Genomic DNA, 12,954 nt, shown 5'->3' on the forward strand with positions numbered 1-12,954 from the left:
AAATCTTCTAGAACATGGCCACATAGCCCGAAAACCCACAAAAAAACATGAGAAGGAAGAGCTCTTGAGTTTCTAATACAGGGGTGAGTAAGTGTGATGGGGGTGGGTCCAAATTTGACCCCCAGTGGACACAGCACACCTGAAAAGTTGATCTGGGAGTGACTGGAAGGCAGTTCTGATTTCTCTTTCTAGACTTGAGAGAGGTCCTGGATAATGAGTTTGGGTGGGAGACAAGGTGAAATTAAATAATCTGCTTCCCTGTACACCTCCAGCAGTAGCAGTGAACCTCCTAGGAAGGGTTCAGGGACTTTACGGAGTTTGTGGGAACAGACCACAGTTCCTGTTTGTAAAGAATGGTGAAGGTAGACATTAAAGATTTGAATGGCTAGGGTATCTTTTGTCTCAGTACGGAGAGTTGCCGACCAAGAACGTCCTAGAAGTTTGGAGAAAGGGTGCTAGGAAAGAGGGATACAGACACCCTTCTTGTGACTGTAATTATAGCTTTAGGAATTGGTTATGGAATCTGAGCACCAGAAAAATTTTGTCAAGAGAAATTCAGGAAGGGTAGGTGGGGGCAAGAGCATTTCTTTCATATGAATATACATATAGAAGTGGGACTCCTTGCTATTGTACCTTCTCGTTGATGGGCTGACCTGCTGTTCTCCCAAATGCATATATTAGATGTATAGGAACTCTGGCTATAGCTGCCCTAGTGAGAACAATTTTCAGTTTATGCTGGGTTTAAAACTGTGTCTTGGGGATAAAGGGTCTGGCAGTCAGGTAGTGAGTGACTGTTCTAAGGGAATACAATAAGCATGATCATGGGAATGTAGTGGGAAACCCTACTATTTATTTAAAGCAGAAATGGGCATTGTACTCTGCCTTCAGATGTTGTTTGATTGCAAGTCCCAAAAGCCCTCACCAGTTTAGCTTGCAGTGAGGAATATTGGAAATCCCAGTACAACAACAGTTGGAGGTCCTGATGATTTCCACACCTGATTTAAAGCATTTGTTAATAACTTTCCTCGTATGTCCCCTAAAGCAATGCATGGCAGGAGATAAAAACATTCTTCAAAAACAGTTCCAAAATACAGTTCAGAACTATTTTTATAAACCAAAATCCTGATGAAAATATACCATTTCAACTGTAGTGCTATGCTTCAAGCTGTTGTTAAGATTTAATATAGTAAAGGGCATTGGGAATTCTACAGTTTAGAGAAATAATAGTGTCTGGATAATGTGAATGTCTTGTATATGTAGTTCTTTATATCCTACATCTGCAAGAAAGTGTAATTTGTGCTAGTCTGTGATTGTAACAAAGATTTATTCTATAAGTGTGATTTCAGTTCTTTGAACAGAATATGAGTGCTTTACACTAAGAAATATTTTCATTTCTATCAGGTGAGCTAGTGCTTTGTGAAGCAAACATGGTTTGGAAGTATGTACAAGATGATGGATCAAATCGTGGCACTTACGGAAAACTTATTTGCACAAACTTCAAGATATCATTCCTTGGTCAAGAATCTGCTTTGGAGGATGTAAGAAATCAAAGTTAACCTTTGCCCAACTTGTGAGCAAATCCTTTTTTGGTGATAGGGTACTCTGCCCTCAGGCAGAGTGGCTTGGGGCTGATTTAATTGCTGTTGTCCCATAATGTTAGGTGAAACTTATAAAAGTGATTGTCAAAATATTCCTATCCATATCAGGATAGCTTCCAGTAGTATTGCATTTGGCCCAGGGAAAATTTGACTTCTGCTCCCATCTAAGCCACAGTGATATTACTTCGTAACCTTAGAGGTTACTAAGCGGCTAATGGGAAATTAAAGTGGTTTGAGCATTGGACTGTAACTCTGGTGACCAGGGACTGAATCCCTGCTCAACCATGGAAAGCCACTGGGTGATCTTGAGCAAGTCATACTGTCTCAGCCTTGGAGGAAGACAAAGGCAACCCCCCCCCTCAAAAAAATAGAACTTTCCATGAAAACCCCATGATAGGGATAGCTTAGGATCACCATAAGTCATAAACAACTTGAAGGAACAACACAATAACAACAGCAAAAATAAACTTCAAAGGAGAATGTTTTGGCAGAATTTAGCTGGAAAAAGCCAGGTTCCTAGCAATTTGACGCTCCCGCCTCTCGTTCTGTGGGAAATGTTGCAGCATAGGGATACATAGTTACAAATGCACTTGAAGAATATATTGGAAACATGAAGTGCATTAAAGCTATAATTCCTGAATGCTTGCCCCCACATAACCCCTTGAATGTACAAGCATCCCTCCCGATTTGTGGAAAATCCATTCGAGACCCCTCCCCCATGAATCTGGAAAAACACAAATATTCAAGTTGCCATTGGTTATAACGGCTGCCCACCTCTGTGTGCAGCACTGTATGTGCATGTTGGGCATGCTTGCCCTTTTATCCCTCCCTGCTTGTCATCCACAAAGGACCAAGATTGCAGACTCCAGGTCTGCAAATCGGGAGGGATGAGTGCATTAGCAATAACAAGTACATTTCTATATCGCTTATCAGTGCACACCCTAAGCGGTTTACAATATGTAAGCTATTTGCCCCCAACAAGCTGGGTACTCAATTTAGCGACCTTGGAAGGATGCAAGTCTGAGTCGACCTTGAGCCCTTGGCTGGTATTCAACTCGCAACCTTGCGGTTTGTGAGTGAGTGGCTGCAGTACAGGCATTTAACCACTCACCATCAGGCTTTCTGAGTTAACATATACAGGCCTAAATCCAATTCTTGATTGTAACTAAAATGTACCAGTTGAGTTAGTAAAAGCTAAGAAAAATGGCATTAACATTAATTGAATTGCTAGTTGTAATTAAATTGAATAATTGAAATAGGAAAAGCTAAGAATAGTAAAACATATATGTTGAGTATACTTTTAAAATACAGAGTAAATAAGATTTGTTGAGTCTTTTGTTACAGCAACTTTAAGGTGTTTTTCCTCTTTCAGGAACTACAGTTTAAGAATAAAATAATTGGGGAAAATGACATCACTCTTCAGTGTGTAGACCAACTTTATGGAGGTAAACTTTTGCAAACTAGAGTTTTTTAAGTCCTACAAAGTTAACTGTGTCAGAAGTATAGTATAGTGACAACATTTTCTAGCTTCTACTAGTTGAAAGAATCCCCAGCTTTCAATAGTGCTGACCATTCTCATAGATATAGCAAACACTGTGTTGCTGTGGTTTTGCCCTGCTCTTCAGAGTCACAATCTGAGTGGATTTTGGTTCCCATAGCAGTTAAAGTTGAGAAGACCTGTGAAATTCTTTCTGTGCCTTATAGAATCTGGCATCTAAATGATGCATGGAAGAGGCAAGTGACCCTGAGATTTAGAGCTTGAATGATAATCGGACTATGTGTGATAGCCAGCTGTTTCTCTTCATTTTTATCTGAATTGTGAGAGGCTGTAAGTGCTGGAAGCAGTTTAGGATAAAGGACCTTGGAAAGCCGCTTTTTATAGTGTTGGCCAACTTGTGCTTTAAGATCAGGTGAGAAGGCTTATGGTGCCTTAGAAAAGTGTAGTTTGTGGAGATCTCCCTTTCTCTCTGGCAATGCCATGACTGGTATCTGTTCTACTGTGAAATGAACACCATTGTATACAACCCTATAGTTTCAAATAACGGTCTAGGCAGATAGGGGCTAAATTGTGTTTAATCTAATGGTCCATGGGCTAATTTATGGCCCCAAGGACCCACTGAAGATAGCACCAAACCCAGAAATGGCTTCCAAAAAACAAAAGAGAGCAGCAGGAAATGTGCTTATTTTGCCTTGTGGGACTTTCATTCAACATGAGAGATTAGGAGCTCTGAATCCAATTTAAACTTCAAATTGCCATCTCTGGACCTCTCAGAGCACAGAAATGCAAGTATTAATCAGGATTTTTGCCCATATTTCTGTGAGAGAAAAACAAAAACAGTACACCAAAGGATTGAGATTGATGTAAAGAAGTAAGGAAATGGTACAAGAAAAGGGCAAGAGTTATGTATATAGTTGGCAGTCCAGATGAACACACCCTTCTGCAGAGGAATTTGTGACCATTCTCATTATTTCATTTGTTACGAAACATATATTCCAGCTCTCCAATAGTTCCTGAGCTTCCTTGCTTATTAGATTTTTTCATTCCTCTTATCAAGATGATAGTATTGTCCTCTCCAGCTCCAGTTATGGTCACTCTCACTCAGATTTGAATTACAGGGTAAGCAAATATATGTTCCTCTCCAGTTTAATGTATAGCTTATTAATATTGCTAGGTAAGAGTATATAATGTGACTTGAATTGCTGCTTGAAATGTTAAAAGTTAATATGATTTTTCTTGCAGTTTATGATGACAGAAAAAAACCTATATATGGCCAACTCAGAAAATATCCAGAGACCATAATAATTTATTGCAAAGATTTTAGAGTGTTTCGCTTCTGTCTGAGGTACACCAAGGAGGAAGAAGTTAAAAGGGTAACTGTTTCTTTCTTTGTTCTTTTGGGTTTTTGTTTGTTTGTTTGTTTGTTTTAATTTCCACTCTTCTGGGGAGGGGAGGAACCTTGGGGTGTATCTGTGACAGAAGTTTCAGTAATATGATGAGTAATTTTTCCTTTCCCTGTAGTAGGAAGAAATATGGGATAGGGCACTGGGAAGTTGCTGTTGTTATTATTCACCATCAAGTCAGCTTTGATTTATGGCAATCCTAGAAATGATGCACTGCTAAGAGGCTTGATTGTTAACAGTCCTGCTCAGGTTTTGCAAACTCTTTCATTTGAGTAGAACAATCAATAGGGGTAGAGAGGTTGCTTAATTTTTCTACCATAAGCCAGTTTTAATTTCCTTAACTGAACTCAAATACATAGTACATAGCTGAGCAGAAAGATAAGCAGTAGATAGCATTTGCAAGGGAGAGGTCAGACCTTCTTTTCACCTGTTCATGAATACTGTCAAATCTTTACTCTATAACTCCCTTGTCTCTACAAAGTGAGAATATCCATTTGCTGATTACATTTTCAGATTCTGTTTTTAAGGCACCCATTCTGATACAGTACCTCAAGATATTTGGGGCTACAAGTCCATCAAGCTATTCCTTCATTCTGGCTATGGTTGATGAGTTTTAGTCAAACACATCTGTGGGATGCCACTTCATAGAAGGCTGCCTGAGATGCTGCAGAGCAGATTTTGTTTGGAAGAAATAATCTTAGGCGGGATACATACCGCCATATAGTACGTATAGGATACGTACTAGGGTTAGGAAGGGGCGGTGCTTCCGCACCCCCCTAATCCTAGTACGTATCCTATACGTACAAGATGTCGGCGCCCCTTCCACATGGGCGCCGCCATCTTTACGTATCGGACGCTGAGCGTCCGTACATGTCGCAGCCTTTATGACGTAGCGAGTGCACCCCTGGCGCCTCACTACGTCACAAACGCGACTGAAAAAGAAGCTCCATTTTGCAGCTTCTTTTTCGGTCCGCGCGGGAGCCGCGCCGTCTGAAGGCTCCGGCTCCCCCACGGACCTACCGGCAGCGGCGGCAGACCGCCGCAAAGCGGCGGTTTGTACCCCGCCTTAGTAAAATAGAGCAAAAAAAAAAAAGGGTCACAGTTTCATTACTATTTTACATTAAAATCAGTTATAATAGATACATACATTCTGAATATATACTGAAATACAGTCGGCTCTTCCTTTCCATGGGATTGCCATTTGCGGATTGGAGCACATGCGGATGACCCCTTCCCATTCCCCTCAGCAGTGGTGCATGCACACAGCAGTGCCAACATGGTTTTGCACACATCTCATGCCATTGAAGAGAACGAGACTTGAGAACTCACCGAATTTGCCATCTGCACACATGAAGGGTGAATTATAACTGTGCTCTGTAGGTCATGGAAGTTGTTTCACTGAAGTGGAGAATATGCTTGGTGAAGTTTTATATTAACTTGGATTATTATAGTGACAGTTACATTTTTTGACTCCTACAGGGGTTTGCATGGAGTCAATTTGCATAAAAGTTTCAATAAGGGTGTATTTGATGTTAAACCAGCTGTTGCATTAGTTAGCTGTAGCTTCAGCATCAAATGCAATTGAGAATGACTGGAGATTGTTCATGGAAATATCCATGTTTTACAGACAGAAGTGAATTACAGCTTTTCCTGTAGCTTTACATTTTTTCAGTACAGACTGTCTTTTGCATACTTTTCGGATGACTGCATAGATAGCTTCTTCCATAAGCTTTTCCTTACTGAGCACTAATTTCCCCACTGCTGATTATATGCCCTTCAGTTGTGCTTTCCTGATACTTAGAAACAGTGCATATTGTGGGGACACAGAAGAACCTTTACTCCCATTGTCTTTATTGCCAGTGTTAGAAGAAAGTATAAGTGGCAGTGAACTTGATCCATGCCTTTTTCTGGAAAAAATAGCAAAAAAATACTGGAGTTTGTTGTAGTTAACTGCTCTTGAATTGACCTGGACTCAAGGCGACTCTGTGGATGAGGCATCTCCAAGCCCCCCTATCTTCCACTGCTCTGCTTAGGTATTGTAGATTCAGCCCTATGACTTCCTTTACCCTGAACTTAATTACTGTAATACAGATAACAATCAGATTATGTTACATTGGGACCTTAAATATTTTCATGACAAAATTGTCATAACTGTAAATAATAAATAAACCATACATCACTATAAATATGACCAACTGTTTCATTTTTAACAACATAAATACATTTAGCATTTTTAACAGTACGTATATGTGTAACATTATCACTACAGAAAAAATGTCCATATATAATTGTGAAGTTTGTTAATATCCGCACTACCCCTTCCTTCTGTCACTTTGTTTGTCTTGTAAACAGTTCTTTTACCAGTAATCATGTTAAAGTGTCCAAAGCCACATAGATAAATGGCCTTTCAAGGAATGGTATAATGGATCTAATAGAATTTAATTAATCTTCCTGTATTATATTTCAAAAATCTTTCCAGAAGCCCATTAATTAAATAGTATGCTGAAGTATCTGAAAGCAACAATGTGAACAGCTCCTTAGTGAAGTAATGCATTGAGTCAGGTCGACCAAACATCAATGGTTGCAGAGATAAATGGCTTGATAATGGAGTGATACAGTAAATACTTTATGATTATATATGGACATTTTAGTTGTAGTGATAATGTTGCACTTATACTGTAAAAATGCTGAACATATTGTTAAAAATGTAATAGTTGGATCATAATTACACTGTTGTATTGTTTACTTATTAGTCGGGTTGTGATCATTTTATCATAACAGTATTTATAATGTTCCTATTTTTCTGAAAATTGACAAAACTAGGGAATGAAGTTTAAGGAATAAAGAGAGCATCCTGATTTGTATTCTAATAAATTACTTTCCTAAGTCTTCAGTTGAAAAGTTTTTGCTTAGAATTGTGATTGAAGGCTTAGAGACATGTACAGAAAGCTGTATGTGTCTGATGCAGACACACGTATGGAAGCTCTTGGAAAATGTTCTAAATGAGTTTCTACACATTTTCTGTCTCTTTTCTAAGCTTTTGTGTTACTATTGCCGTATACAAGACTCACAGCTGAACTATGTTGACTTCACATCCCAGACATTTTATGGTGGTGTTGAATGTGCTGTGGATTTATACCAAATCCTCCCTTGGCTTCTTGTTTGCACTGACTAAAGTTTATTTGGTTTGGATGTTCTTTTTGAAAACCAGGAAGTAGAAGGTAGTAGGCAACTGTACTAATACACAAGGTGTTCTCTGTGGCAACTGTGATTGTCTTTTGCCTGCATTGTACATTGGTTAGTGAAGAAAGTATGATTTGTAAAGACCTCTTAAGTCTACAACTAAACATACTGTACTATATACTATTACTCAAAAAACATAGGTGGGTCTTTAAGTTGCACTGATTTTGAAGAGTAGTATGTGTGGCAGTCTTGTGAGATCTTAGATGGTCAGTACTTTTGCTAAGAATTGTTCTAGTTTATGGGTATGTTGGTTTGTTCTCTCCTTAGATTGTCAGTGGCATAGTTCATCAAACACAGACTGCAAAGCTGTTTAAGCGTTTGTTTCTGTTCTCTTATGCATCGGCTGCACCAAATGATACAGGTGAGCATATGCTACTGTTTCCTGTTTCAACAAGCTGTGTAGACCTGTACAGAGAGCTCTAAAGACAAAACTACCACAGGAGGAGCTCTGAAATCCATGTACTTAGTGATATGTATCATCCTATGAAGTGTTAAAGGTGATTTAATAATGAATCATGGGCAAGTATGAGATGAGATGCCCACATCCACAGGATTGAAGAGATGAGTGTCAGTGGACACCTATATAAAATTACAGTATTATGGTGGGTGAAGGTTTTTGTAAGTAGATGGAATTTAAGGAAATAGTTATGTTGCTCGAATACATTGCTTTGATTTTGGCTAAATGAAGATCTCTTGCCTTATAAATAGCATGTTGCTGAGGACTGGAAATGGCTGTGTTGAAATTTATTGACTTCTTTAGCCAGAGAATAATGCTGGAGGAGTTGTTGAAAATATAAAATTTAAGGTGTCCTTGATGTAGTGGTTTGAGCACTGTACTACGTCTCTGGAGATCAGGGTTCGATTTCCATCTCGACCATGAAACCCACTGGATGACCTTGGTCAAGTCACATGCTCTCAACCTCAAGGGAAGGCAATAGCAAACCTCCCCTGAACAAATCTTGCCAAGAAACTCCCATGATACTGCCACCTTAGAGTTGCCATAAGTCAGAAATGACTTGAAGGCACACAACACACACACATAAATATTAAACAGAGATCTTATTATTGATTTGACTGTTGTGTCCCATGTTTCTTTGTTACAGTTACCACTGCCCTATTTTTAAATGTAATTTTTATTAGATTTTAAAAACATAAATGCAAAGGGGGAAAATATTGTGATATGGAAATATGTGTACTGTATTTTTCACTTATGATACAGTTGTTTCCCAAAGTGAGATCCAGTTTTCCAAACTTGAGTTGATACTAAAGGCTAATTCACAATAAAAATGCACTGTTCTCACTCATGCAAACAGACAGCTGGCAAATATGATTTAGGTCAGATACCTCTGAGAGCCAGTACGATATAGTGGATTGAATGTTGGAAACCAGATTGAAATCCCCTCTCAGTCATAGAAATCCACTAGGTGATTTTGAGCAAATCATATTCACTCTGCCTCAGAGGAAAGCAAAAGCAAACCCAAATTAGGACAAGAAAACCCCATGATAGGATCTTGATTAGTCAGGAGTGATTTGAAGGCCAATAAAAACATCACACCCCTCCATGTTTTTGGAATCAGTCTATTGGGCATGCCTTTTTTGCTGTTGCATTCATCTAAGGGGGAAAGAAATTTTTATACTTGTATATTTTTGTTAATATATAGGTTGTAAGCCAGCAGTAGTGCTGCTTTTATAGACTGTGATATGAAAGAAATACATATATACTTGATTTTTTTTTTTTTTTTTTGGCAATTTCATTTGGAATATGCTTCCTCTATGAATACCCCAAACCTGTCCTTCAGATTGCCTCAGATTCAAAAAGGAAAAGTAAGAATGAAACGAGCAATAACTTGCTAAATGCTTCCAAAAATTTGGTTGCATTGGCTTCCTTTTTGGGTTGTGGCCACAGTCTGAAACAGTGACTTGGTATAAATATTTCTGAATGTTAATGTCTAAATATTAAAATGTAATCCAGCCATACCAGCCCTTCAGGTAAGTTCTCTGGTGAATGTCTGCTGCTAAAATAATCCCAAATACACTCTTGTCAAGTTTTTAGCCAAAATAGAAAAAACCTGCTTCAAGAGCTCATAATCTTTAGATCTATCAACTTTATGTTTGAACAGAAGTAAAGAATGGAACAGTGATGTTTGAGTCTGTTAAGGATTGGCGTCAAGAATTGGATCGTACCAAAGGAAATCTGAAATTCAAAGTAGTAGGTGCCAATGAAAGCTACAATATCTCAAAAAGGTATGAGTGTATTCTTTATCTATATACATAACTAATACATATCTTATACTTTTGCTAGAATGCTATTGCCCAAATTATCCATACATCAAATTGGTTTCCATTGTGATTTCTTCTAAGGCTGTGAGCAGATTGGTTTGAGAAGAAACTCTTTGGAACTTTTAAAATGCTCTTATTGGTAAAACTGACTTTTTGAACAGAAGCCTTCAAGAATACAGTGTTTCTAAAGTTATTTTTCTTGTATAAGCACTTAGTGAATGTATTGCAGTGGCAGGACTTGTGGAATAAATACTGACAGTGGTCTAGCTTTGATGTGCAGTCATAAAATATTTTGAATTCAAAACATACAGTAAGTAAGTTAATGTTGCTGAAATGTTGGTAAAGCTTTATGAAGCTAATTTAACAGGTTTGGAGGCTTAGTATTTATTGCCTTCAGAACCAAGTCCTTTCCCATTAAATATTGAGCTTTCCTGCTCCAACTATTAAAACTATTTCTGGGAAAGAAGAATTGTAGACCAGTATCTGCATACAATAATTGCCAATTTATAATTTTGGCAGGTCTTACTGGCAAAACTAAAAACTTGAATAGCCATTATTCTCTAGGGATAAGGTGAGCAACAAGGGTTTTATGTTGGTATGGACTTTCTGCAGCTACAGTTCCAAATTCATGAAACAGTAATGTCCATCCTTTCCTTTGAGGTGCAGAATGCCAGCTTGAGCACTGCTGGCTGAAGTTTCTAGCAGCCACTCTCATGTTGTTATTTTCAAAGCAATGGCATCCAAATCCCCAGCCTCCTGCATGAAAGGTCAGGCCATTTGGAAGAGATGCTGCCTATTTAGTCTGAGGTCCACCATTTTACTCAGAAAACAGTCTGTTCTTGGGATGAGTGGTTAACTGTTTTCTTGATGGAGGACCTTTATATCAAGATAGTTTCTCAATGAGTTTGTTTCTGTGAATCAACCACTTTGCAAAGAATAGTATCTAAATATGGACAGAGTTGTGTCTCACTTTCATTAGTTGCAAATCTGTTCAAAAACCTCTTCTGTTACATTCTGTTACATTCGTCAGTTGTTAAGTAATGTAAATACACATTTTGGTTTACTGCTAAATATGAACATATGTATTTTTATGATAATAGTTTTCTATAGTTGGCCCTCTGTATCCACAGATTCTACATCCACAGATTCAACCATCAATGGCTTGAATGTTTTTGCTTACTTATGTAAGGCTTACTAGACCTGATTGTATCATATTCCATGTGATCTAAGTGATGCAGGATCCTATCCCTATTCTTTTCATGTTTTTATCTCCTGGAACACATTTTCTGTTAAAGAACTAATGCCTGGGAACACATTTACTTTGTTTGAGGTATACCTGTACAGATTTTTTCCAACTTTCTGGGCTGCTTGGAGAATCTCAATGCATTAGGAAGGGCTGTTCTCTTCAGAAGCTCACTCTCCATGTGAGAAGCGGGACAAAAATGCACAAGGCTGAGATAGTATTGACTCTCCCCTTGTGCATTTTTAGTCTACATTCTGAAACATCTAAATCGGATGTACTGTAATAGTTAACTCACACTGATTAAATTACTTTCTTTAGATTACCTCCATACTTTGTTGTTCCCATGGCTGTCTCTGAAGAGAACATTTTGCAGCACCACGGAACAGGAATTCCAGTGAGTATATTTCTAAGCGAGACTTCATAGACTTTTAGTTAACATTATTGCAGTCAGCCTAGAGCTTGTTTTGAAAAGGTGAAGAATCTAAATTTTGTGTGTGTATATAAAATAGTTTATATTTTAAATTAGTATACATTTTTAAAAATTGTATCTTTCTTTATTATTACGTTATATCCACTCCCACAACTATATAAATATAATTCTGTACTGCATCTGAAGAAGTGGGTTTATATCCATGAAAATTCCAACACTATGATTCTATGATGAAACTCATGCTGAAATTGAAATCATTTAGTCTTAAAGAGCCTTCCACATTCCTTTTTTTATTCCCCTTCACTTTCTCCTTTTTATATTTAAAAAAAGTGATGTTAAAGAGTAGAGGCTAAGATAGTTAGGAGACAGAACTGAATGTTAGGACTTGTCTCAGTATTTTTGTATCATCTTACTTTGGCAAGCACAGAGTAGGTGTCAGAATTTCTCCATTTATTCATTGAATATGTTTGGATAATTTCCGTGATCTTGAGGGTTATAAATGAGCCTCAAATTTGCATATTCCCTTCTCATTGTTCACATTATGCAAATGGCAACTTCCTCAAACAGAAATAAAAATCTGATTTTCAGTTCTGAATGTAGCTGTAGATCTCTATTCAGGTGTTCTGCCTGTATCCTGAATCAACATGAGGGAGAAGAGCTTGAGTTGTATGGATAATGTCTATGCCAGGAGTCTCCATGGATAGAAAAAGTTTTTTGCTATAGATATTTGAGTCCAGGTCATGACAGCCAGGACCATAAGAAAGATAACTAGTTGATTCTGCATGTTAGTATAACACCGGAATAGGGTTTATGGCTTGCATAAATCAGTAAATGGAGAGAGGAGGACCATACCATAGAGCAGTGATTCCCAAACTCTGGTCCTCGAGGAATTTTAGACTTCAGCTCCCAGAAGTCTCAGGAATCTTGGCCAATGGTCTGGGATTCTGGGAGCTGAAGTCCAAAACATCTGGGAAGACCAGAGTTTGGGAATCACTGCCATAGAGGGTACTATAATAATTGTGGGTAGCCATACGATTGTGGCTAAAAATATATCAAATTATTAATGTTTTAACTTGTTAATTTACCATAAATATGTTTTTATCATGTTTCAGGTTGTATATTTTTTGAAAATTGGAATGTTTTTGAACTGTTTATATTTTATTTCTGTGCCACTCTGAGATCCCACAGTAAAAGGTAGCATGTAAATATTTCAGTAACCAATCAGTTAAGTAGTAATCTGGCATTCACTCTCAGTACCT

At 37.9% G+C, this 12,954-nt stretch overlaps 1 protein-coding gene across 4 annotated transcripts in view; it reads left to right on the forward strand.

Moving 5' to 3' along the window:
- MTMR12 (myotubularin related protein 12) overlaps positions 1-12,954 on the forward strand; it is a 43,944-nt gene that overhangs the window by 10,030 nt on the left and 20,960 nt on the right. For 3 of the 4 annotated variants that reach the window (XM_089496891.1, XM_089496908.1, XM_089496904.1), the window contains 6 exons: positions 1,402-1,538; positions 2,971-3,043; positions 4,339-4,469; positions 8,010-8,103; positions 9,863-9,986; positions 11,584-11,659. In XM_089496891.1, the coding sequence (XP_089353017.1) occupies positions 1,402-1,538; positions 2,971-3,043; positions 4,339-4,469; positions 8,010-8,103; positions 9,863-9,986; positions 11,584-11,659 (635 nt within the window). The remainder of the gene's footprint in view (positions 1-1,401; positions 1,539-2,970; positions 3,044-4,338; positions 4,470-8,009; positions 8,104-9,862; positions 9,987-11,583; positions 11,660-12,954) is intronic. The other variant, XM_089496897.1, reaches the window with a different exon arrangement.

Source organism: Sceloporus occidentalis, unplaced genomic scaffold (genome assembly GCF_023333645.1).
Source record: "Sceloporus occidentalis isolate IW3139 unplaced genomic scaffold, rSceOcc1.0.p SCAF_1, whole genome shotgun sequence".
Lineage (NCBI taxonomy): Eukaryota > Metazoa > Chordata > Lepidosauria > Squamata > Phrynosomatidae > Sceloporus > Sceloporus occidentalis.